The sequence below is a fragment of the Heloderma suspectum genome, chromosome 1 (assembly GCF_057233095.1).
Source record: "Heloderma suspectum isolate Gila_16-S chromosome 1, 16-S_ref, whole genome shotgun sequence".
NCBI classification, from domain to species: domain Eukaryota; kingdom Metazoa; phylum Chordata; class Lepidosauria; order Squamata; family Helodermatidae; genus Heloderma; species Heloderma suspectum.
In genome coordinates this window covers 322,660,459-322,688,093 of record NC_139458.1, presented here as the reverse complement: position 1 = coordinate 322,688,093, position 27,635 = coordinate 322,660,459, and the positions used below count along the sequence as shown (strand labels likewise).

Genomic DNA, 27,635 nt, shown 5'->3' with positions numbered 1-27,635 from the left:
CTGTCTTTCATCCACTTTTATTTATAGATGTTATGAAAACTAGTTTCCTGTTCTTATTTTAGTATACTTTGGTAGCATTTCTATTTAAAACTTTTACTTTTATGATAGATCATTGTATTAAATTATCCTGACATTGTATAAAATTATCCTGACCAGAGGCTGCCTTGATAAATTCTGAAAAGAGAACGTATGAATCAAACTAGACTGTAAAGTCACATTAGATTAAATACATTTTCTTTAGAAGTTGCAATAACATTTGATGTTGCAGAGTCCTTTATTAGTATTGAGTGTTGGCATATTTCTCTGAAGAATCTATTGGTTTATTTGAAGTATTACTGAATGACAAAGTAAGGTCTAGTTTGTGGTTAATCTTAAATCTTACCATGTTTCTTTTTAAATTCTAAAAACATATTAGCTACTCATGGGTTCTTATGCCAAGTCATGATCAACTAAACAGAAACTGAAGTGGATAGGGAGTGTCTTCTATATTGTCTTGACTTAATTTGGCTCAAGGCTTTTGTGGCTGGTTGTTTTTGGTTTTTTTTAAAAAACCATTTACTTGTAACTACTTGAACTGATAAGGCTTATGTCAGTAATCATTTGAATCTAACTACTAATCCATTTTTAACAGTTTAAATATTGGATAAGGTCATGCTTGCCCTGTATGCAGGAACTAGGGTGCAGAGAAGCTCCCTCAAAGGCCAAAGTATAGGTGGCGCCCTGCCCACTGTGCAAGCTCAGAGCCTGTCACTGCTGTTCTTGGATGAGCTATCACTGCCTCAGCTCCTCTTCAAAGTGAGGCCCTGCCATGCCTCATGCTGAAGTGCAAAATGTCCACCTCCTGCCCAGTACCCTGACTACAGCTGTTCTGCTTATGCCAAGCGTAAGGAGCCTGTCGAGGAGGTAGTCCCTGAATGCCATCAGTGCAAGATGCAGTAGGGTACTCCTTGAAGTGTACACCCAGGCCATGAGGGAACTTGCATGAAGAGCAGCAGTGGCTGGACACCAAGGTATCATGGTCAGGAAGCTCTACGCTAACTTTTAATGGAGCCACTTTGTACCCTGCTCTCTGCATGTGGGGCCAGCAAGATTTGTACTTGTTACATAATGATATGAGTTATATAGCACTGCTCTTACAAAGTTCTCTAAAAGTAACTTGTCTTGTTGTGGGTGTAAAGAGGTTCCATTGCTCTTTGGATCAAGCAGATTAGAAGTTGATAAGCACTGAAAAATGTATTCATTGTAAAATTTGTGGGTGAAGAGAAAATACAAACTGCTTAAGAACCTCATTTTCAAATAAGGTTGTTTAGTATCATTTTAATGGATAGTTAAACCAAATTTCCCTCCAAGATAGAGAAACTTGGGGAGGTGCTACAATTTATTTTTGCCAGATTTATGCTTCTGATAGTTCATAAATATTTGAGCATTACAGAACTCTTAGCCCACTTATGTGCAATATATTTAGGATGGAATAAAGCTCTACAAAATTCATATGGTATGCCTTCCAACATATTTTTTTCAAATATGAAATTGCCATAAACTATTTCATTCTCTGTGAGCAGCAGAAATATGGCAGGGGGTGGGGTGGGGAGACATGAACAATGTCAAACCATCATTTCATTTTAATTGTTTTTTCCAACAGAATGGTGATGTTTTTCTAGAAATAAATAAATTTTTAATTTGCTTTTCAGGTAACAGAGACCATGCCCCTTTGCTTACAAGGTCTGGTCTCTCAGGATTGGAAGTCACATATGCTACCGATGAGAGAACACTTTTCCAGGAAGTAGTGAATATTGTTAAAAGGTAGCATATCTGTGTTCTGTTTTTTTTCCAGCTTCTGAACTTCTAATTAAGTTTCAACTTCTGGTCCTCCCTACTTTCTTTCCCCAAGTTTAAAAAGTTTGATTCCTTGGAAAAGTCTGCTTTCCCTGCTCACAACAGATATATTTATCTTCTAAGGTACTTTATGCAAGTCTCCAAATAGACCTCTCGCATCAATCTTACTGAAGTTGTAATATCCTCAAAATATATATCAAACCTAGAAGACTCTTTGGGCTTAAAGCATCTTACAATACAAATAAAAGAAACACTATCATAAGTAGGAAGAAGGGTGGTTTTTTTTGAAGAACTTTGTGGCAAAACTTGTTGCTCTCATGAAAGCTAGCTTTTTTACATGTCTTCTCCCAGTGGGAAACTCCTGCTTTCCAGGCTTGGAAAACTGCTTGGTTGCCCTTTCCCTGTTTCTGACCCATTTTTATAGCACCCTCTGATCATGCATCTATGGAACTTCAGATGTGTCTTTCTTCAGGTCAACTGCCAAAGCTTCACATTCCTAATGTTACCAAGAAAACTAAACTTAGAAACATCTGGCTGGAATACATTCTCAAGGAAAATGTGTACTAGGCAGAGTACATTTGCATTCTCTCTCTTTCCAACTAGAAAACTTCTGATGAGAATGGCATTGACCAAATCCAGGAAGCCAGAATACTAGAGTTGCTGAAAGCAACCAACACAGGGTGGGTCCTGACGAAGCAGCGGATTCCTGTTCAGAGAAGACAAAATTACAGGTAAGGAAATTAATTTTATCTTTCTCTTTTTTGGGAATCCGCTGCTCCGTCTGGCTTAGAAAACAACTTGGAAGTAACAAGCTACTGCTGTCCTTTTATTTATTTTTTTTAAAGTCCAAAGGGAAAGAATCACTTTACTACATATAAAAAATATACCACAGAATAGCACATTATTACTACTTTTTATTTCTCAAGATCACCAAATGAAGACTTGAGTGCTGAAGGCTTCATTGGATGAAGAAAGCACACTGATTTCTAAGATCTTTGTGGTGAAAATCAAAGCAAATACATTTCTACCTGGTAAACGCTTATTGAGGTGTTATATACCTGCTTGCAATCTCTATACAACTACTGGAGTACAATATGTATCTTCAAATATTTTGACTAGAGTATTTTTTTTATTCTGGGAAGAATAGCAGTTTATACTTCCCCTAAGAGAGTTGACAGGAGACATTTTCAGGCAATTTTCCACTTAGCATAAAAGTAGGTGGCATTTTTGCTTATTGTTGAAATCAGCGGGACTTTCTTCCAGGTAAATGTGTTCCAATTTGGGTACGAACCCTCACTAGAATATTAACCTCTCTTCTCCCCCTTCCCCAATTATCATTGGCTAAAAGTTTAACTGTAATAGATTTTGTATTGGACAAAAAAATCCAAAATGGCTTTTGTTGCTAATCATTATGCATCACAAATACAGTTCCATTGGATTTAGTAGAATGACTACTGATTGGAAAAATTCCTGGTTTGACAAAGAAACGGACTAAAGTATATGCTGGACATTGTAACTGCTTCAGTTCCAGTAACGTAAAACATTTTAGTTGGCCTTTGTGACTGATGTTAAGACTATGGTATACAGTTTCCCCAAACTGAAAAAAGCGGGGGCTCCTTTCATAGAATCATAGAATAGTAGGGTTGGAAGGGGCCTACAAGGCCATCGAGTCCAACCCCCTGCTCAATGCAGGAATCCAAGTCAGAGCATCCCTGACAGATGGCTGTCCAGCCTCATCTTGAAAACCTCCAGTGTGGGAGAGCCCACCACCTCCCTAGGGAATTGGTTCCATTGTCGTATTGCTGTAACAGTCAGGAAGGTTTTCCTGATGTTCAGCCGGAATCTGGCTTCCTGTAACTTGAGCCCATTATTCCATGTCCTGCACTCTGGGATGATCAAGAAGACATCCTGGCCTTCTCTGTGACAAGAGGGCTGGTTTGAACATAATACTAAACTATAGTTAGCATTACAAGAACTATTCTAGGCGATCCCTCAGGTTCTTACGCTTCCACTCCTGCTGCGAAATGGGCACAAGGAAGAGTGTTTTTTATTAACTATGGCTTATGTTGTTCATACTGTGTTTAATCTTAATTATGGTTCATGGAAACATGCCAGCTTCAAACTGTAGTTTACAAATATTCCTTCTTTTCATGAACCATCATTAATGTTAATCACAGTGTAGGGTTTGGAAGACATGCTAAGCTGTGGCTGGTGGAATCTTCTGATCTCTTCATAGCTGTGTTGGAACAGAGGAGGGAGGAACGAGCAAATCCACAGCGCGTCTTTGTAATTCTAAACCATAATTGATCACGATGTGCTCGTAGTATATACCTGAATCTGTCATGGTTTATTTTTTGGCTTTCGGAAATAACTTACCTGACCAAGATTTGACAAAGGTTTCAGTGAGCCAGACGGAATAAGCATTTACAAAACTTCCTAAGATGGACAAATAGGTCAGACTATTTGTCCATCTATCCCAGTATTGCCTGCTTTGAATAGTGGCAGTGGCATCTCAGCAGCATCTCAGATAGTGGTCTTTCCTGTCATCTGGTACCAGAGTACCTTTTAACTGATGCTTTTACCTGGCAGTGTCTGCATACAAAGCACGTGCTCTGCCACTAAGCCATGGTCTCTACTCATTTTCAAATATTCTCACAAGAATTCAAGATGGTAAAAAAATCTGGCATTCGTAGGTGCCATTTTAGCTGTGGATGATACTTTCACGGATTCTTCTGACTATGTTGAAACAAACCTGAAAATGGTGGCATCTCTGTTGCATGATTTTTCAGAAACCTAATGAGTTAATTCAGAAATCAGAAGCTTTACAAAGAAAAGAATGAAATTAATTTCTAGTTGAAACCTCAATATTTTTGTAATTGTATGAAGAACCTGAAAATGTTTTGAGAAATTGAAAATACCTTAACATTACTAATAGATGAACCTAGTTAAATAACTTTCTGCATATTTGAATGCCCTGCAGTTCCTTCTAGTGTAAACCATGCAATTTAGAAGAGCCCTTTGCCCCCTTCTGAGGAAAACAAATATAACCTATATGAGAATGTGAAGGGGACAAGAGGAGAAACACCTTTGGGGGCTATGGTGCGCTGCCTAGTGAGGGCTCACAAGTCTGGATACTGTTGCACTATGAAATGTAGAATGTGACAGGTGCCCAATAATAGTAAGTTCTTATTTTGAAAAGCCCCCGCAAACACGTCTAGCCAGGATAAACAGAACAAAATAGCCACACACAAAATGGAGCCAGAACTATGGTAGCTATATTCTTCTTTGGATTTTTTTAAGCCAAAAAATCAAAAACCTCCAGAATGTAGGAAACCAACTGTGGCCTACAAGTTCACAGAGCCATTGAAGAATTGCCATAATTACTGATGTGTGACATCTAGACTAGAGGGATTCTCCAACCCATCTGTCATAGGATTCAGAGGGCAACCTGGACTTTTAATGAGACAGGCCAGGTTCCTGAAAAGAATGAGAAGAAGATTGGCTTTTTTCACTGAAATAGTGAACTACTTGTCATACCTTATGAAGCAAGATATGGACATCACAGAAATTAGATGGCAAGAATGCTGCCGCCACCACCACCCTGCTCACAAGGAGACAAGGAAAGCAGAATAGTTAGCCAAAGTTATGTGGAAGATTATTTCATAGATACATGCCATGATTCAAAGAGCCCCAGTATTATTTGGCAGCAGCATCTTATGCCAAGTTGGAGGCTCCTTCTGAAGAGGTTTGTGCAGGCCTTTTCTGGAAACAGAGTCTTAGAAACCTTGCTGCATGGGAAGAATTCACCGGGGTGTGGGCCGTTGTGTTATAGGAAAATTCAAATGGAAATTACAGCAAGCTAAGTTTGATACAGGGTATGTTAACTTTGTTGTTGTTCAGTCGTTCAGTCATGTCCGACTCTTCGTGACCCCATGGACCATAGCACGCCAGGCCTTCCTGTCCTGCGCTCTCTCCCGGAGCATGTAAATGTTAACTTTACAGGGGAGCTAAAGAATACTTGACACTTCATGCTTTATGGGAAACTGTGTGGATTCTTTCATCACTGATGCATATAACTCAGGCCTTGTTCTCACTGAGGTAGTTAATATGTTCCTAGGTCTAGTTTTCTATGTAGAGTGAGTATTAGGTATGAAGGAGCATACTTGATATGGTACAGTTGATACATAGGTACCATTTTGGTGAGAATGAGACCACTATTTTTTGTTCTTTGTGTTTTCATTCTGAATATAAATAGTGCTCAGTTTCTGCATAAGGGCAAGCAAAATAACTTTTGAAGCACGGACCGTCATTTAAGCTAATAATTCTATGAAGAAAATACTCTGCTGGCATACCTTAACCTGGTAGCCAGCCTGTCAACTCGGCAATGTGTAACTTGGCCAACAATTTTTGCTGTCTGTGTGAAGCATCACAGATTCCTAGGTGTGCAAAACTTATTCAAACATTGAGAGAGATGTTTTATCGCACCTGAACTAAGATCACTGAGAGCTCCAATGGTGTCTTGCTTGTGAGAACTAGAGCTTTCCAAATGGTGGTTATCTACATGGCTGCCATGATTTCTATGATTGCTGCAGTGCTTTTTTTTAGCTACCCTGATCGCACAAATCACAGAAACCATTCGAAAAGCCCCCATATTACCACTTCACTCAAACTATGCTGGCTTATGAAACCCACTGACAGCCCTGCAGTCTCCATTACATCTGAACTAGGCAAATGATTTCCTAGGTAGAAGCCAAAGAATCACTAGTTCTGTGTGCCCAACTTAGTTTTCGGCTTGTGTGTATCAAACAGCAGTCTTCCATGCCACATGGCACATCTCTTTTAAAAACTGAGGAGTTTATGTTATGGCATAAGGATCTTCGGTTTCAAAAAAAAAAAAGACAAAAACTTTACTGAGCAAGCCTAAAGTGGCTCTTTGGATCCCAGCCACTGTGGGTATAAACCAGCCTTCCTGATTTATGATACCCTCCAGATGTTTTGGACTTCAGCTCCCATCAGCCTCAGAAGCATAGCCAATCGTGAGGGATGATGGCAGTTGTAGCCCAAAACATCTGGAGGGCACCAGGTTGGGGAAGGCTGATACAAATTGTCAACTCAGTTTCCCATCTGTAAAATGGGAATAACTGTAACGTTAGATTGCCTCGTGAAGTTTTTTTGAAGACAAATTTGTAGAATGCTAGCTACACATCAAAGGTGATATATAGAGATATATACACACACACACTCTCTCTCTCTCCCTCCCTCCCCTCCCCCCCCCCCATTCTGTGGACTGTAAAAGTCATGCTGCTTGAACTCTCTGCAAGGAATATATTCTTAAAATAAAGTATGTATCACATTTTTATAAAACCTGTGAAGGTAGGGAGTAGAACTGTAACTCCTGGAAAAAATGAATTACAAGAATTGCTCAATTTTACATTAATCTGGAGCAGAACCTGAAATAGAACAAATCTTGACGAATTCTGACCTGCAAAACTATTTCCTGGCACTAACAAAGTCTTGTGGCATCTTAACCACTAACAAGTTTATTCTGGGGTAAATTTTAATTATTCTAGAATATTTATTTTGGCATAACGTACAGTACATATGTTAATTTGCTCACCACTGCACTACTGTCTGCGTAATCACCCAACAAGGTTTTGTGAATGGCAATTGTTAAGGTAATTATCACTGTGTATTTTTTTGCATTTCAATTTTCCTTCTGACCACACTGTTTACATTCCCTCCACCGCACCCCAAAGCATGTGTATATAAATCTGCCAACTTAATATTTCATGCATTTGATGAAGTGGACAGTGTCCATGAAAGCTTATGTCAGAATAAGTGTGAAGACCTTCTATTTTCCCAGGCATTTCAGCATTTTAGTCTTTTAGCTCTGTTTTAATCTGCTGTTGTGTTTTAAATCTCTGCATTGCTGCTAGGTTTTATGCTGGCTGTACTTTTATATTGTAGTTTTTTAAGCTTTTATATTTTATATTATATTTTATGCTTTTTGTGGTTTAAATGTTTGTGAACTGCCCAGAGAGCTTCGGCTGTTGAGTGGTATAGAAATGTAATAAGTGAATGAATGAATGAATGAATGAATGAAGTCTTTTAAGTTAGTCTTTTAAGGGTGCCACAAGATTCTCTGTTGTTTTTGCTGCAACAGACTAACACAGATATCCCTCTGGAAATTGTTCCTGGCATTAAAGATTGTGCAGGTTAACAGTAGGTTTCCTAAAATAGTCATAATAGTGCTAAGGACAACAGAACAGAAGTACTTTCTCAGTTCAAACTATATGTTTGTCAACCTAATTAATGAGTCCCACCGTAAAGCTGTGTGAGTTTTTTTCTTAAAGCACTTCCTCTATTTTGTAAAATAGGGTGCACACATCCTCCAAATCCAATTATTCTTCTGTCTTCGCCCTTTCCCACAGATCCTTTCAGCGGTGAGGGCTGTACCTCTCTGGTGCTGAAAAGATCCAGGGATGGGAATTGGCAGGCTCTAAATCCATTCACACCCCCCCCCCCGCATCTCATTGGTAACTTCCAACTGTCTCCACCACCCTCTAACACAAGTGATTGGCCACAAATAGTTGCTGTTCATAATTATTGGAAAATCTGCAAGCATTAGACCTAATCCAGAGAATTACATACATGGTACTTCACAGCTAATCATATATACAAGTTTCTATATGGTGAAAGATACAGAATTACACTTTGTTAATGGGTAACTAAATGTATTGTGTTCTTTTTCCCAGTCCACCAACTTGGCAGAGTTTTGCTTATCCAATGCAGCAGATCTGTGTGCTAAAACCTTTTCCATGCAGGTTGTGTTTCTGGATCAGGGTGTGTCTTTGTTTCTATATTCTTAGGAATGAAGCTAACAGGTCAGATTTATCAGAGGTTGCTGACTTTAAATTCAGTATAAAATTTGTTAAACATATAAAGGATTGTTTCTATGAAGAAAATATATTTTCTCTTTTAGGTACGACCCAGATATTTTATTAGGCTATGAAGTCCAAATGCATTCTTGGGGATACCTCTTACAGAGAGCTGCTGCTTTAGGTGTTGATTTATGTCAGATGATCTCTCGTGTTCCAGGTGTGTTTGTGGTTCTAACATTCTTAGTCATTGTGAGAAGCTGTAACTTTATTCCAATATTTGTCTGTATATAAAACCATTAATCTTCTCATGTTTGCCCCATTTTACTGTTTTTCAAAATGAATGTAGCTATGTGTGCTGCCTGTGTTCTACCACTTTCTAGCAAGCTAATAAATAATCAGCTTAGTACAGATCCTTCTTTCCATTTGCTACAAAGCAAAGATTTTAAAAACAAATTAAAATAATGAACACTTCTGGTCCTTTTAGTATATGGAGAACAGGCCTGCAGTATAGGTGCCATAAGTGTGTTAGGCAATGGGATTTGAGGCATGTGTAAACAGAATTGGGGGAGGACCTGAAAACCTGGCTATGGCATAAGATCAGACCTGCATTCCTATCTGCCTTTTCTGCACTCCTTCCTGGGGGCCATCTACACAGCACCACTTTCAACCTTTGTTCTGCTGTAACTGCGCAGTAGTGTGGCTACTAATTAGCTTCTGCTGCGGTACACTGTGTGATTTACTGCAGACTTCTCCAAGGGAAAAATCCACTGTGCTGTGACACACAGCTGTGAATGCGGAGTAAAGTGCAGCAGTCTCCAGTCACACTGCTACATATTTTTTAAACATTTTTTTAAATGCTCAGCTGAGCAGAATCATGAGGACGCAGCTGAGATACCCCAGTTTTTAGTGGTTCTTTTGCATGTTAGGGGTTCTTTTGTGTCTGCCTGTTTCTCATTCAGTAAAATATAGGCAAGTTTCTCCTTCGTTACCATGCCAACTGTTTGTACTCAATCACACCAGTGGTCCTCCAGCCCCGTACTCTTGTGATGGTTTGCACATGCAAAGGGGTGTGCCTTCGTGAGAGGTACATGCCCAACCATCATTCAGAAATGGATCCCTCTGAAATTAGGATGTTTCTCTCTGCAATCTTGGCTGTTCTTGGGAACATAGTGAGTCTTTACAAAATATTTCTGGGCCTTGAATCTCAAGATGCTAGGCGGTGGAGGGCAAAAGCATTGCTGTGCCAAAGGCAGAGCTTCTCCTTTCTTGCCACCATTAAATACAAACAGTCAGTGAAGTTGGTCCTGGACCTTCTGCTCCCCTTACACATCTAGTAGTCCAGTATCTCGAGGTGTTTCCATGAAACCCCCAGCCTTTGGCCACTGACTCCAAAGCAGCCATTGCGAAGATAGGAAGCTGCGAAGGTAGTAGTTGAAGAAATGAGCACGCTTCTTCATGCTGCTGTAACCGCGCAGCTGCAAAGGAATGAGGAGGAGGGGGTGACTACAATAGTGAAGGGGCATCACACAGTGACGACACCATCACTAAGCACACCTACCACATGCCCACCGCAAAATGCCACAAGGAAAAACCACAACAAGAGTTGCTTATGTGCTGCAGCATATTATATAGTAGAAGTAACTTCTGTGGAGTTGAGTTGCAGCATAGTTGCCAAAATGATTGGCCACCACTATTCTAGTGTCTTGGTTCAGAGCATCACTGTTTCTTCTGATAAATACTTCGTTGGATTTTGTAGTAGAGTTGATTGAGCTATTGAAATATTCTGTGTTTACTGTTTTAGATGATAAGAAAGAGAACAGATTTGCTGCAGATCAAGATGAATACGGGTCTGATACAATGAGTGAAATAAATATTGTTGGACGGGTTGTACTAAATATCTGGAGAATTATGCGAAATGAGGTAAAGTCTAGCAAAATTATATTGAATATTGGATAAGACTGATTTGTAACAAAATTGGTATGTAGTATACTGACTCAAATTATTATATACTATTTATAGCTTCAAAAGAACATATTTTAAACAATTTTCCAGAGGGGTAGCTGTGCTAGTCTGTTGCAGCAAAAACAGTGAAGGATCTTGTGGCACCTTAAAGGCTAACGCATTTATTCTGGCATAAGCTTTCATGGACACTGTCTACTTCTGGACAGTACATCTAATGAAGTGGACAATGTCCATATAAGCTTAGGGCAGAATAAATTTGCTAGCCTTTTAGGTGCCACAAGACTTACTGTTTTTACTTTAAAATAAATCACTTCCCATCATATTTTCAGTAATAAACATTTTCTTTTTATGTAGATTTCCAAATTTATATCTCCCTCTCCCCATCTAGAGTGTTCATATGCTTCTGTCGGTACAGGAAATATGAAATCTGTTGAAATATATTGATGACTGTAGTTTTCCATTATGTTGCTAAGCTGTTGCTATAGGGTTCCGTCCAAAGTCATGCTAGTGGAAGGGAGTTCACAGAAGTAGAACTTCTGGCTCCCTCCTTTCCCTTTTAGCGCCCCCCCCCCCCGCCCCATGATACATATAGGGTTGAGGAAACTTCCTAAATTGGGTAAGTGATGGCGCAGGTGGCTAAATATCTGTGAGCAGAAACTCTACCTGCTAGCAGGATTACATTGTTGGATAAAACCCATACTCTGTATTTTCCACTTAAAACAACCTTTCCTCTGTATTTCATGGCGAGGTTGCATTTTAGCATTTACAGCCTAATGGCCTAATTTCTGAGTTACTTCACTTGCAGAAATGTATTAATTAAACCCATATGTGTTGCTGCCAACTTAAATATTTCTTCTTGCCTTTCAGAATTAACTGCATATCTGTAATGAAAAATCAAAGAGCCCCATGGCACCTGAAAGAATAACATTCATTGTGGTGTACATATTCCTGGGCTAGGGATACAAAGATACCTTGTCATCAGATACAAAGTAGCACATCTGTCAAAATTAACTCTAGCCTATAAAGACTTATACTACAATGGGCTGGTTCGCATGATTGAACAGCCCACCATGGCTTATTAGAAACATGGTGGGCTGCAGCACACGCAAACAACTGTTTTGAATATTCACTGCCTGGCATTGGCTTGTCGTGTCATGTGAACCCGGGCAGCGGGGATTGTGCAAGGGTTAAACAACCCTCATATAACTCATGGCCTGTTCTAGGGTTTTGTTGTTGTTGTTCAGTCGTGTCCGACTCTTCGTGACCCCATGGACCATAGCACGCCAGGCCTTCCTGTCCTGCGCTCTCTCCCAGAGCGTGCTCAAGTTCATATTCATTGCATCGGTGATGCTATCTAGCCACCTCATCCTCTGCTGTCCCCTTCTCCTCTTGCCTTCAGTCTTTCCCAGCATCAGGGTCTTTTCCAGAGAGTTTTCTCTTCGCATTAGGTGGCCAAAATATTTGAGCTTCAGCTTCAGTATCTGTCCTTCCAATGAGCACTCAGGGTTGATTTCCTTTAGGATTGACTGATTTGACCTCCTTGCAGTCCAGGGGACTTGTAAGAGTCTTCCTTACACAATCCCTGTTGCCTGGGTTCAGACGGCATGACAAGCTGCAGCCAGGTGAATATTCAAAATGGCTGCTGTCACACGCCATAGCCCACTATGGTTTAAATAAGATTTGGTGGGCATTTTGCTCATATGAACCGGGTCAGTGAATTTGCTAGTCCTTCAAGTTCCATGGGATTGTTGATTTTGCCACAAGCTAGCATGACTATTGCTCTGGATTTTGTAATGACAAAGCAATGCCCTGTACTCATTCAGATGAGATTAGGATCTTTCTCATTCTCAGTGAAACAACAATGCCCCACATTTATCAAGGTGTCCCCTTTTGTGTCTGCCATGGGCGGTGGTTGGAGGGTGAGAGGGTCTTCCCTGCTGTCCTGCCACAGTGTAGCCCAGGCCACACCCCTGGAGCCAATTGGCTACACAAGTTGTCTTCCTGGGAGTCGAGGCAGGGCCTCAATGTGGACCAGAGGCATAACTGATAGAGGCAGTTATAAATACGGGACTGGCCTGGGCTTCAGCAGTGTCATTGCCAATTTCCCTCCTGCCCTTTGATGTCTTGCAGCACTCATCACCTTGTAATGGTCAAAGTTGGTTGACAAGGCTGGGAAGGAATTGTGATTAGTTTAGCAGTGTGTGTGTGTGTGGGGGTCTTCTCTGTATCAATGTTCTTGGTTTTCAATTACATTGCCCTATAGTTTCCTCACAGCTTTGTTGCTGGTGTTGGAGGCATTGGGGTGGGCTCCCACTCTACTGGGGACCCCCTTTAAGGGATCTTGGGGGTGTCGCTTCAGGCCCCAGCCCAGCTTGGGAGTTGGGATGCCTGCTATATGCCCATATTGGCAGTGATAGCCTGCAGTACCAGTCTGCACCATGGTGGGCCCAAGCTTGCCTTCCACTCCTTAACAGTTTCCCAGCACGGGGGCTGGGTTGTTGTCTTAGTCAGCTGTCAGAGACCTGAATCCTTGCTCTCTGCCACACCAGACTCAGTGTAAGCCGTAACCAATAAAAGTTGTGACCATTTTTATCCCATTCCCTGTCTTGGTGTAATTATTGCATTCTCATGCTCCCTGCTGTGGGCACAGATTATATAAACATATGATCATACAAGTCTTCTCTTGTTTTAGGTGGCTCTAACTAACTATACCTTTGAAAATGTGGGCTTTCATATACTCCATCAGCGCTTTCCACTGTTTACTTCTCGTGTTCTGTCTGATTGGTTTGACAACAAGGCAGATATCTATAGGTAATTTCCTGTTTTTATGAGTATCTTAAAGTATGCTTCCAGATACAAAATGTAGCCTGTTGAACATATCAGAAATGGGATGAAAACTTAATTAGCAAAGAAAAAATGAAAGTAAGTTGCCTTCTGGCAGAAGATTAATAAATACACTGTCAATTTCAAGTGCATGATTCAATTTCTTACCCATATCACTCAGCTGTCAATCACTTAGGCCAAATTTACATACCACCCCTGCATGATCAGCTCCCCTGTCTCATCAAGTACAGTTTGTAGTGGATCAAGTGGGTACTTCCACATACCCAATGAAAGTAGCACTCATATTATCAAAATGATCTATATGATTCTGAATGTAAGACATTACTTCCATAAGTCCCCCCCCCCCCGGCCATTTATGAAATAATCTCCCTGACGAGGCCCACCTGGCACCAGCGTTGCCATTTTTTTCGGCGCCAGGTTAAAACTGCCCTCTTCTCTCAGACATTTGGCAGCATATAAGGAGTCTCTTTGATTGTCTTGGGCTGATTGTTTTAAATTGTTTTAGATATATGTTGTGTGTGCTGTTGGTTCCATGTCATTACATAAATGGTTTTATACTTTATATAATGTATTTTAATGCTTTTTTTGTGTGTGAACCACCCAGAGAGCTTCAGCTATGGGGCATATACAAATATAATAAATGAAATTAAATAACATGAGAGCTGACCACAGGAGTAGCAAGTCTGCTGTAAGGGGAAGGTGTAAACTAGACCTTACCATTGCCCGTCTCGAGTGTAACAAAATTTCATGCTGCAGTTTTCTTTCTGGTGTATTCACGTATTAAATATAAATCAACACTTTGCTATTCCTCCTCAATGGCTAGGGTAGATCAGTTCATTCATAGATAGTTGTATACTTCCATATAGTACAAAAGAGGCAAAACCCAGCAACAGGAATGACTTGAAATAACTAAGGCTTATAAATCAATCTCAGTGGGAGAGTTTGCATGTAGCACTGTGCCTACTGACACCTCCCTTGGCACTTGACAGGCTCGCTGCCCCTCCTGATTAAAAAAAAAACACCTTTAGATTTTACTTAAGTATTTTGTTTTATAACAGAAAGCTGGTGTGCTGCAAAGCAGCATGCCACTTTCAGCACCTTTATTTCCAAGAATGCCTCTGGGTTTCATGCGGGAATTTCCTAATATTGTATTTGCAGTTGTCACACATTCAATTTTTATTAATGAACTTTTGAAACATAAAATTTTCCACAGAAAAATAAAGCCCTTAAAAATAAAGGAAAAAAATCCACCCTACATCACTGCACAGATGTTGGGCTTATTCATGGCTAAAACACATGTCTAGGGCTGAGCCCCTTTTGCATGAAAGACCTCATGGCCACAGTAGAACCAGGTTATCTGGTATGAATAGATCTGATAGATGCTCATCTCCATGTGGCAACAGAGCCATCATACATTTTCAGTTAGCAGCAATCTTGGCTCTCTCAGTTCTTCAGCTTACTCAGAATATTCACAAACTGTTGATTACTGTTTTGAAACTTTTTTTTCAGAATATTCTTTTGTTTTCAGACTCTCAAGGTTCTTACATGTTGTGATTTGATTTCAAAGGTGGAAAATGGTTGATTATTACACTACCCGTGTCCGAGGGAATGTCCAACTGTTAGAACAAGTGGACTTGATTGGCAGAACAAGTGAAATGGCAAGGCTATTTGGAATTCAGTTCCTGCATGTATTAACAAGGGGATCACAAGTAAGCTTTCCTTAATAATTTTGAAAAATTAACATGTTTAGGAGGACCTTTTTTAATGTGTGGGAAATGTGGTAAATCAAAATTCAAGATGGTCTTAAAGTTAAACTATATAGGCAGGACATAGATTTCAAGAGAGAGTCCCCATGGAGGAGGTCTATCCTGCCGCTTTGAGGAAGGGCAACATTTAATAGGCAGGTCAAACCAGAAAAACTTTCTCCTGAATCAGTTCTAGGATATCTATTTTTTCTCTTTTCATCTGATATCTTTTCTCTGGCAGATGCTGCTAACTCTGGCCCACTCCACTCTCTTGCTGAGGGCTACTGTTCTGTAGAGGAAGCCATTTGTAACAGGAAGACTGTTTCTATTCATTCCTGTCTTTTGAAGCCTTGTCTCCAGCCATGCTGCTAGAGGCCTATAGCCACTGGTTATAGCTCCAGTTCACTGATGCCACATCTCATTGACAATGAAGCATTCATAGTGTCAACAGTTGTGGTACTCTGCATTAAAGCCATAGGTAACTCTGTGAATGGAGAGCTCTGAACAGTTGAGACCTGGGAGAAGTCCTCCATGAAGCAAGAGTGCATAGAGCAATCAGTGCTATCCAAAGTGACTCCAGACCACAGGGTATTTCTCCCAAATTCTGAATCTGAGCATCAGTGCAAACAAGGTGGCAATTGGGAAAGACATTAAAAATACAGTTGTAACTAGCCTTGTTGCTCATTAGGTTAAGAATATCAAATCTATAGTCATTCCACCACAGTGTTTAAATTTGATCAGTAATGTTTTTCCTTTGCAGTACCGTGTGGAGTCGATGATGTTACGTATTGCTAAGCCAATGAATTACATTGCTGTGACACCCAGCATTCAGCAGCGAGCTCAAATGAGAGCCCCTCAATGCATCCCTTTAATAATGGAGCCAGAGTCCCGCTTCTACAGTAATGCTGTCCTTGTACTAGATTTTCAGTCTTTATATCCATCTATCGTGATAGCATACAACTACTGTTTTTCCACATGTTTGGGACATGTTGAGAACTTGGGGAAGTAAGTATTAATCATTTAAATCTCCATGCATTTTTCTGTTACTAAATAAGTATATCAAAAGTCAAATGGAATAAAGTTAGTGTGTTTGTGTGCACATGCACACATAAAAATATCGTAAGTTCTGAGGAAAAAGATGAGTTCTTGAAAAATTCTTCAAGATGCTAATGCATCTTGTGGCCCTCTAGATGTTTTGACCTATAACTCTCATTCAGCCCTAGTCACCATAGTGAGGGATGATGGGAGTTGTAGACCAAAATATCTGGTGGGCCACAAGTTGCCCACACTTCCATTAAAGGATGGAGCAAATGTTTTCGTACAATGCAATCCTATGCATGTTTAGACATAAAACAGTCATCCAACTCCCATCATAGCTAGCTGGGGCATGCTAGGAGTTGTAGGACTTTTTGCTGTCTAAACATGCATAGGATTGCACCATTATTGAACCTTAAAGTGTAAGGTATTAATTGATAACTTCTAAAATATTCAGAAAACCTCTTGCATCTGCTCTCACAACAAAATTATACAAAGGGTACTACAGAAATGTAGCATTCTGTTTACTGTGTAGTATGAAGCCCATCATATTAATGTCGGTATATCAGTTTATAAAATTTGCTGGTGCCATTGCGGCTGTAATTTTACGGTGTCATGTTAAGACCCTCCTATTTTTTCAAGCTTTTAATTAAGAGCATGGCTCCTATGATCTGCTGGCTTTATTTTGTGTTGCTATTTTATTCTTGTTTTAGTTTCTATATTTTACTGCAAGCACAGTTACAAGTTTTTTTATAAATGGAAAGGGGGTAAAATCCTTAATTAAAGAACAAAAGAGATGGCAGGAGCTGTGAAGATAGGCGAAGATGAGAGGGAGGTAGTTTGCAGAGTGGGGCATGCTGGAGCTTGAGAGAGACTGAGAGGTATAGAGCGGATGCAGAGCAATTTAAAATGTATTATACTGCCATAGTCTCACTGAATAACGTGTAGCATGGAAAGATCTCATCTGTTAATGCAGACTAGCAACAGTAGTTGGTCTATGTTGTTCCTCAAGGCTACGTTCTCTTTCTCTTATTTTCTAGATATGATGAATTTAAATTTGGCTGCACATCTCTGAGAGTATCTCCTGATTTACTATATCAGCTTCGGCATGATATCACAGTATCACCCAGTGGAATTGCTTTTGTTAAGGTAATGTTTGATTTACAGTGGTAATGTGCTATCTCAAGCAATTGGATTTTCTTGCTTACATTCTATATTTTTTATTTCTTTCTCACATTTCAGCCACAGAGATAAAAGCATTCAAGCATACAACTTACAAATACTAAGCATATTAATAAACAGAGAGCAGTATATACAGTAGCTCTAAAAAAAATCAATCCAGCTCTCAACAGGCAATAAATTAAAATTTTAAAATGTTTTCACGCCCTCCTAAAACAGATCTAGATGTAACTCCTTCAAGGGGTGTTCAATAGACTGAGGCCACCACCGTGAAAGAGCACTGTTTCTAAAGGCAACCAATCTTGCCTCAGGAATATGGCACCCAAAGAAGGCCCTCATCCCCAGTGTCAACCCACAGAGGAAAAGGCAAGGGAGCAGGTGCTCTTTGAGATATCCCAGGCCTGGGCCATATAGATTGCTTTGAAAGGTTGAAATCAGCACTTGGTGTCTGGACAAAAATCCCAAGTGGTAACTAGTAGAATAGGAATAAGGTGAGGTCTCCTGCCTCGATTCTGCTTGCATTCCACTTTGCCCTCAGCTGCCCACTCTCCTTTCCACTCCCCTAAGCTAAAAAGTCCTTTCCTTGGGGAAAGGGGATGAAGTAGTTGGTGGAGAAGAACTCAGGTGAAGATGGGAGAGGCCCATTGGGCCTCTTCTGCAATGGGATATGATGCTCTGAGCATCTTTTCCTGCCAGGAGCCATAGAGATAGATGAAAAACTCCATGATTCCATGGAGAAAAAGACATTTTGACCACCACTTCCTGTCAGTATGGGGCCTGATGAGCCTCTCCTATCTTTGTAAGAGGTTTGTACTGCCTGCTGTTTCCTCCCGCAAAGTGAGGCTTTTTTCCCCAGGGAGATGGGTAGGGCTGACCAGCCATTGCATCCATCAAGCATTACATTTGAACATTACATTTGAACTTGGAGTTTCCGAGCTTTCGATATTGAACGCCCAAGGGAAGCAATTGATTTTCAGTGTGAGCACTTTGGTAATCACCCATTCGTATAGTATAACCTTCCCCAGCCTGTTGCCCTCCAGATGATTTGGACTACAGTTCCCAACATTCTTGACCATTGGCCATGCTGGCTGGGGCTGATGGGAGTTGAAATCCAAAACATCTCAAATCCAAAACAACTGGATCTGGAAGGTTGGTGAAGGCTGCCATAGTACAATTATTTTAATATTTGTGTGATTTGCCATAATAAACTCAAAATGGGGCTGAGCTGAAATGGGCCTTCTGATCATACCCTTGTTCAAAAATTGAGACAAGGGCTCCCCTTTTGATGATTCATTTGAGGAGACTGCAAAAGGAGCAAAGTGTTTCCCAGCTTGGGCATATATACAAATACATTTTACATTTATATTTAAGATGCTCACATTGTGAGAAAGGAAAAGTTTCAAAACAATCTGATTATCACTCGTTGGCTTTTGACTGGCCTATCTGGTTTCTGATTGAGTCAGGGGCCTTGAATGCCATTTTTGACAGGAAGGCAAGATATAAAGTAAATAAATAAATAATCGTGAGTTTGCCTGCACAAATTTTGGTAACCCTCCCTAATTATTATCAATATAATGCCATAAATATATGAATTCATAATATATTCATAAGGCGGTTATTCAAAAATATTAATTCAGCCGTCATGGACAGAGATGATACTTAGTTGCAATGAACAAAATTAATATTGATGCTGATTGTATATTTTTAATATTGTGCATAAATCCTTAAGTTACCAAAGCTTTTGATTTTTTAAAAATGTACTTTAATGTTTTGTTGTTTCTTTTTTATATGGCAGTCTTCAGTGAGAAAGGGTGTATTGCCAAGAATGCTGGAAGAAATTCTAAAGACTAGAATAATGGTGAAGCAGTCTATGAAAGCTTATAAACATGACAAAGCTATCACTCGAATGCTTGACGCACGTCAGCTTGGCCTTAAACTTATATCAAATGTCACATTTGGTTATACTGCTGCTAATTTTTCTGGAAGGATGCCATGTATAGAGGTAAGTGATGAAAATAAAATGCTAAGATTTTTCAGGAAAAAGAAACAAACCTGTCTTTACTATAACAATGACCTGGTTTGCACATAACAGTGGCAAATCACAGGTTAATTAGTTGTTAGATTACTTTGAGGTTTTTAACCCACAAAACCCCCAAAGTGTCAAGGTTCTTATATCATGCAACAACCTACAATAAGGCCAATTGTATGCAAAGCAGAAGCGGCTCATTCATAGCACAGAACCCAGAAAGTAATGGGTTAATTAACGCACAGTTTGCTACCATTACGTGCGAACAGATCCAATATTTACTATAAGGCAAAAGCTAATTTTCAGTTTCAGTTCCCTAATTGTAATGTAGGAATAATGACTTGATTCAGAAGATTCTGAGGAGGACATGCAAGTTAAAGATTGATAAAATACCTTAGGTTGGATCCAAACTCGTGTAACAGGGTTTTACTGCCATTCCTCTCCTGCACCCTGTAGCCCTGAAAAGCCACTTTGGAAAGTCGGGAGGACTGCACAATAGCCTGGTTCACACGATACGGCACACTTCATGATCTCGCCTATGGTTAAGTGAAGGTTGTTTAACCTTCGCATAACCCATGCTCACCAGGTTTGCATAACAACCCCCAAGCGTGGGTTGGATATGCAAAATGGTGGCCGCACACCCACAGCCTCACCATGGGTAAATTAACTCACAGCGGGCTGTCATATAGTGCAAACCAGCCTAGCATGGGATGTTGTGCAGGAGGCCTGCAGTAGGAAATTGGACAAGGGAACCTTTCCCCCATGCAACTTCTGGTTCCGAGCGCTTACATGTTCAAATAGTTACGTACGTTGTTTATAAGCAGTATACTTAAATAATAATTTTTTTAAAAAATATTAAATTCTACTTGTTTTACATTGTTGAATGCAACTAATCCAGAGAACTATGTTGGTGTGCCCAGTGGGTTGGATACAGTCAACAGACATTTGTGATTTTTATTTTTTGAAAATCATGTCTCTGTACTTTCAGCACAAACTGCTTTTGAAATTCTCCTGAATTTGAAAAACAGCTAGTCATATGGGGAAAGGAGGGTTGCTGTATTATTGTTTTAAATCAAAACATTTCCACAAGATATTTAGAGTGAGTCCCACACTTTTGTGAATTGTGGCCAGAGTATCATAAAATTAAATGTCTATGCATGGTCAATTAAGAAATGTTATGTAAATCAAGGCTCTGATAAAGGACAATCTTCAATATCTTTGTATCTACAGATTGGTGACAGCATTGTGCACAAAGCCAGAGAGACCTTGGAACGAGCAATAAAGCTGGTGAATGATACAAAAAAATGGGGAGCACGGGTTGTTTATGGGGACACAGACAGGTAATTGAAACTGTTCTTTCATTTGGGAGGCTTATAAATCAGTAATATGTAATTGGATTATTTTCCTTTCCTTACCACAAATCAAAATGCTCCTGGTTCATATGGGATTTGAACCAGTATGAGAATTTAGCACACACAGTAGAAAGAAGGGACAGGAAGGGGTCAGTTTCCTTAACCACAAAGGTTTCATTAAAGCAGGGGTGTTGAACCTCTTTCAGCCAAAGGGCTGAATTCTATTTCAGAGAGGCACTTGAGAGCTGTATTGAAGTGGTGGGCAGGGGCAGGGCCAAACATATTTTAGGTTAAATCTCTTACTGCCAGTAACTAATCCTTAGGAGAGGCATTTTAACCTTTTAGAATGGGGGAAAACTGTACAAAAGCTAGGAAACCCAAACTCTACTGCTGTGTACACATGAGTTTCTGCAAAACTACATACTCCAAAACCTGCCACTCACTGACCATGCCCTGGTACTTGGAACTAGTAATGCAATAAACAAAACTAAGGAACAAACTTTATTGGTTGATTGATAGAAATGCCAGTGAAAGCAGTTACTAAAACTGGGAATAGTACTTAAAGGATGAGGGAAGAGCAAAATTGTAGTTATCTGCAAGTGGAAAAGGTAAAACATCCATAGCATGGTTTTACTTATTTACAAGATTTTTATCCTACTTTCTTCTCCATGTAGAGTGCTCATGGTGGTTAATATCAACCACAAGATAAAACAATTTAAAAAGAAACAGCAGCCAAATAAAAATACAGTCAGGGGAGAACAAAATTAAATCAGTTGTCAGACCAAAGATCTGCCTAAAGAGTAATCAGTTAATATGATGACCAAAACAGTGGGCCAGACTGAACTCCGGGGGCAGGGAGTTCCAGAACTTTGCACCCAGGAATGGACTGGCAGCCAGTGAAGTTTGTGTTAATGAGTTAATGCATGCTCCTCCCCCCACAAAAAAGCTCTGGTCAGCAATTTTGCTGCTACATTTTGTACTAGCTGAAGTTTCTGAACACTTTTCTGAGACATCCCAAAATAAGAGTGCATTGCAGTAATTCAATCTTGATGTAACTAAGGCAAGGGTAGGCAACCTAGTGCCCTCCTGATGTTTTGGACTACAACTCCCATAAACACTGACCATTAGCCATGCTGGCTGGGCCTGATGAGAGTTGTTGTTCAAAATACTGCATGTCTGACTGTGGCCAGGTTACTTTCCTCCAGAAACGTGAACAGTTGGTTTAAAAGCCTAATCTGGGCAAAAGCACTCTGGGTCACTGCTGTAACTTTTTCAGCCAGAAGCACCCCAAGACTGTGAGTGTGATTTTTTGTGGGGCGTGCAACCTGTCCAAAACAGACCTATTGCTGGGCCAATAGCCCTACTGATCAAGAGCACTTCTGTTTTACCTGGATTAAGTTTCAGTTTGCTAGCCCACATGTAGTCCCATTACCAACTTCAGATTTAACTGAAGGTTACATCTCCAAATATCAGTTGCTTACCTGGACATTTTCTGTTTTCAGTCCCAACAAAGAAGAAATGTTACCATACTGCTTACATTTATTTATTTATTCATTCATTCATTCATTTCATTTCTATACCACCCAATAGCCGAAGCGCTCTGGGTGGTTCACAAAGGTAAAAGGTAAAAACGTCCATATAGTTAAATGGTTCTAGGAAAAGGTTTTAAATAGATGATTCCCAATTTTCATTCTTTTATTTCAGCATGTTTGTACTACTGAAAGGAGCTACCAAGGAACAATCTTTTAAGATTGGCCAAGAAATTGCTGAAGCTGTAACCTCTACCAACCCAAAACCAGTAAAACTGAAGTTTGAAAAGGTAAGTGAAAATGTGCATTTTTGTATTTAAATAATTACACTAGTTATTAATTCACATTTTTCCAGGAATATTTCAAAATTGTGTATTTTTCTTAAATATTCTAACAATTCTTAGTATTGCTTGACTGCAAGATTTAGTAAGGCACCCTTCCAGAAGATGACAGAATAAGGAGGTTTAGGAATATATCTTCAACTTGGAGTATTAAAATTCCTTATAAAATGTAGAGAGATCTGTACACTTTTGCAGCAGAAAACTATCTGAAAATGAACGTGCATGGGGGAGCATGGCTTCAGAAATGTTATACATATGTGATAAGAGAAGCTAAAAGGGTGAAATAAAGATCAACTGTTTCATTAATAAGTTAAGAGATGGATGATGCAACACTGAGATCTATTTTAATTTGTAAATATATATATTTTGATTTATAAAATTATTTGCAACATTAATTATACTGTTTCACTCTACTACCAGTTATGTCATTCTTCTAGTTGCTGCTGCCTGTATAATGCTATAGGCCAGGGTTCTTCAGTGCAAGACCTGAGGGCCAGTGGCCAGTCACCTCAAGTGCAGTTCTCTGCCTCTCTCTTTCCCTTTCGCTTTCCTTCACTCTCTCCCCCTCTGCAATAGCTGCTCATTCTCAGCATAGGCTCCCTAGCTTTGTCTTGATGTTTGCTTTAGTGGGACAGCTGCTGTGATCTAAGCTACCAGAGGAGGCTTTGGAGGTGGGGAGTCAGGAAACTTGCTATTCATCAGTTTTAAGATAGCAAGGGAGGCGGGGAAAACACATGAGCAATCAGCCAATTAGCTGTGGTGGGTGAGGAGCCCAAGAGGCAAAGAGCAACATGCCTGGCTAGCTGCAGTGGTGCACCGCACAGCCACTGGAGGGGAAATTGAATGTGTGAGAGAGGGAGAGAGCAATGTCAGCCTCTGCTGGGAATGGCCTCAGTGATCACTACTACAGGCTCTATTTTATACCTACTTGTCAAGGGCTCCTTGGAGGGCTCTGTCAGTCTAATTCAGTAGCCAAGTCCAGACGCAGACAAAGGGATTCTTTTCAAAGCTTTATTCTTCTTTTTCAACTTAACAGCTCTACAGGTAGCAACTAGATCTGAGCAGCAGCATCCCTATGCCCTAAGTTAGAACAGTTGGTCCCCGTTTGAAAGGCAATTACTGGCAGACCCCTGAATATAAGGACTAGGGAGAATCCCTCCCCTTTTCCCTTGGATTCTCTGGGCGCAACCGTTCTTTGAGCGCCAACTGGGCGCTACGCCTCCTTTCTGCGCTCTCCATTTGGCGCCACTCTCTGCGTCTGCGCCGCGCATCTACTAAGTCTGCTATCTCTGCTCAGTCACTCCCTGGACTGCTTTCAAGTCTAGGAATGCTGGTGGGAGGAATCTCCGCCAGCTGTGGGCCCTGGGAAAGCAGAGCGCGCTCCTCTCCCAGGAGCGACTGCTCTTCCTCAGAATCAGAACTACTCTGGGATTCTATGGGCTCAGTGTCCACCCTGACACTACTATACCTACTTCAAAATATATATCAGTGCTCTTCAATCTGTCCAGACCTGGGATTTACTGTGCATCCTACTTCCAGATTACTGATTTTTATGAAATAACACATATTTTAACATTATAATGTAGGGCAGGTACAGTGCAGTGCATAAGTATTCCCTTCCTTTGACTTTTCCACAGTGTTACAACCTGGAATTAAAATGGATTTAATGAGGACTTCTTGTCACTGACTGACACAAAACGGTCCATAATGTCAAAATGGGGGGAAAATCCACATATTTTACAAAATGATTTGCAAATAAAAAACTGAAAAGTCTGGATTGTATAAGTATTCACCCCCTTTGGTGTGACACCCCTAAATAAGCTGTGGTGCAATCAACTGCCTTCAGAAGTCACATAATTAGTTGGAGTCCACCTGTGTGCAATTCAAGTGTCACATGATCTCAGATTAAATACACCTGTTTCTGGAAGGCCCCAGAGTTTGTTGGAGAGCAAATCTAAACAAACAGCATCATGAAGACCAAGAAGCTATCAAAACAAGTACGGGATAAAATTCTGGAGAAGCACCAAGCAGGGTTGGGTTATAAAAAAAAAAATCCTGAACTGTGAACATCCCGTTAAATCCGTTATTACAAAATGGAAAGAATATGGCACAACCGCAACTCTGCCTAGAGAAGGCTGTCCACCAAAACTCAGTGACTGGGTAGGGAGGTCATTAGTCAGAGAAGCAACCAAGAGGCCAGTGGTAACTCTGAAAGAGCTGGAGAGATCCACAGCTGAGATGGGAGAAACTGTCCATGGGACAACTATCACCTGGATGTTCCACAAAGCTGGGCTTTATGGAAGAGTAGTGAGAAGAAAGCCATTGCTGAAAAAAAAGTATCAAATCCTGTTAGGATTTTGCCAAAAGACATGTGAAAGACACAGCAAACGTGTGGGAAAAGGTTCTGTGGTCTGATGACACCAAAACTGAACTTTCTGGTCTTACCGCAAAACGCTATGTGTGGCATAAAGCCAACAGTGCTCATCGCCCTGAGAACACCATCCCCACGGTGAAGCGTGATGGTGGCAGCATCATGTTGTGGGGATGCTTTTCATTGGCAGGGACTGAGAAACTGGTCAGGATTGAGGGCAAGATGGATGGAGCCAAATACAGGGCAATTCTAGAAGAAAACCTGTTTCAGTCTGCAAGGGACTTGGGACTGGGTCAGAGGTTCACCTTCCAACATGACAATGACCCTAAACACACAGCCAAAGTTACACTGGAGTGGGTTAAAAATAAGAACCTCAATGTCTTAGAATGGCCCAGTCAAAGCCCAGACCTCAATCCAATTGAGAATCTGTAGCAAGGCTTGAAAACTGCTGTTCACCAACAGTCCCCATCCAACCTGACAGAGCTTGAGCAATTTTGCCAAGAAGAATGGGCAAAAATTCCAGGGCCCAGATGCACAAAGCTGGTAGAGACTTACCCCAAAAAACTCATAGCTGTAATTGCAGCCAAAGGTGCTTCTACCAAGTATCGACTCAGGGGAGTGAATACTTACACAAACAACAAATGCCAGTTTGTTTTTGTTTAATTAACTTTTGTGCCACAATAAAAATATTTCGCAAAAGTATTACGTGTGTTGTGTAAATCAAATGGTAAAAACGCCAATTAAATCCATTTTAATTCCAGGTCATAACACAACAAAATGTGGAAAAGTCAAAAGGGAGGTTAATACTTGTGCAAGGCACTGTACGCATAATTCACAGTGGAACATACATTACGTCGCTGTACTGTGTATACACCATGAGTACCATGGTGGAAGAGAGGGAATAAAATAGCCCACACAGCAGTCGCAAGAGGGCAATCAACATTATTAGTCCCACTTCACAAATGGAAAATTGATATACTGGCTGCCCACTGAGCTGCAATTTGAACCCAGCCTTCCCAGATCAAAGCTTAGACCTCAGTCCACTGATCCACACTTCCTATCCCAGTGCATTACATTCATTCTCTCTCTCTCTCTCTCTCTCTCAAATGGCACCCACGGGGGCGTGGCACAACTCAGCAGCCCCTGCAAGTATATTAAGCTGCAGTGGGCTGTCATGTGCGAACCAGGGCGATATTTATCTGAAAAGCAGGCTTCAAATCTAAATAAATTGCATGGCTTTAGGTTTTAAGCTTTCCAAGGGAGCAGAGAATGTCCTGTATTATGCTACGCTGTATTAACACAGTGGGTTCTCTCCCCCAGTCCCATATATATAGATATCAGGAGTTCCTCACAGTGCATCAGAGGATGTTTCGAAGCTCCTCTGAATTTTGGGGGCTGTTTGCCAAGTGGTGCAGGGAGTTGATTTTGAAAATAGTTGGGAGTTGGAAACCCATCCACACGTGCAGAGTGGCCCTCTTGCTCAGGGACTAAATGACATTTCTTGCTGAAAGATAAATGTATAGGCATGGTTTAGATGTGTCTGTTAGTATTATAACTAGGTGTACTTATGAAATGTGTAGAAAAGAAAAATGTTCTGCAATTTGCTTGCATTACTTAATACCAGATTTTTAAAATGCTTTTTTACATTTTAGGTCTATTTGCCATGTATTCTGCAGACCAAGAAGAGGTATGTTGGTTACATGTATGAAACTCTGGACCAGAAGGACCCAGTATTTGATGCAAAAGGAATAGAAACTGTTAGAAGAGATTCTTGCCCTGCTGTTTCTAAGGTAAATGGGCACAGGCATTTTGTTGTGTTAAAAAAAATTATTAAATACCATAACAGTTTCAAAGCAGTAAAAAGCCCTTTGAAAGTTGAAGGATAATGAACAAGATTAATAGTGCTGTCAGTATTTCAAATAGTGTTTCTTTCTTTTGAAAAAAAAATCTTTATTTTTGTTTGAGCAACAAGAGATACTTGAACACATGCTTTCTTTTCCAGATACTTGAGCGTTCTATCAAGCTGCTGTTTGAAACACGTGATATAAGTCATATCAAGCAGTATGTGCAAAATCAATGCATAAAATTATTAGAAGGGAAGGCCAGCATGCAAGACTTTATCTTTGCAAAGGAGTACAGAGGAAGTTCTGCATACAGGCCTGGAGCCTGTGTACCAGCTCTAGAAATCACAAGGTAATAAGGACATGTAATGTAATATTTTATTTGATATTAAATCATTTTTGTTGTGTAAGTTCAAGGATTAGTTTAAAGCCCATTATAGAAATTATGTCTCCTTTCAAAAATGTCAAAGGATAATTTTAACCATCAGCCAGCACCTGAATCCATCTACAACTCTTTCTGCACCCTTCCTCTGTAGGGCAAAGTCTGGAACCTGTAGGCCAGAAGAAACTGGCCTACACAAATATGCACACCAACATATCCCTGATTATATTGTACTGTTGCATGGATTTTAACTTTAAATTGCTTTGGGAACCAATCTTGGCTGGAAAGCAGGATATTTACATAATAAAATA

General features: G+C 40.3%; 1 protein-coding gene across 2 annotated transcripts in view; it reads left to right on the top strand.

The window, feature by feature from the left end:
• Nucleotides 1–27,635, top strand: part of REV3L (REV3 like, DNA directed polymerase zeta catalytic subunit) — a 105,577-nt gene that overhangs the window by 71,599 nt on the left and 6,343 nt on the right. The window contains exons 18-30 of one of the 2 annotated variants that reach the window (XM_084827307.1): nt 1,692–1,783; nt 2,440–2,567; nt 8,819–8,934; nt 10,519–10,637; nt 13,372–13,490; nt 15,091–15,232; nt 16,029–16,273; nt 17,344–17,452; nt 19,278–19,484; nt 20,739–20,848; nt 22,565–22,679; nt 26,754–26,891; nt 27,104–27,294. In XM_084827307.1, coding sequence (XP_084683433.1) covers nt 1,692–1,783; nt 2,440–2,567; nt 8,819–8,934; nt 10,519–10,637; nt 13,372–13,490; nt 15,091–15,232; nt 16,029–16,273; nt 17,344–17,452; nt 19,278–19,484; nt 20,739–20,848; nt 22,565–22,679; nt 26,754–26,891; nt 27,104–27,294 — 1,831 coding nt within the window. Of the gene's footprint in view, nt 1–1,691; nt 1,804–2,439; nt 2,568–8,818; nt 8,935–10,518; nt 10,638–13,371; nt 13,491–15,090; nt 15,233–16,028; nt 16,274–17,343; nt 17,453–19,277; nt 19,485–20,738; nt 20,849–22,564; nt 22,680–26,753; nt 26,892–27,103; nt 27,295–27,635 lie in introns of both variants that reach the window. The other variant, XM_084827306.1, reaches the window with a different exon arrangement.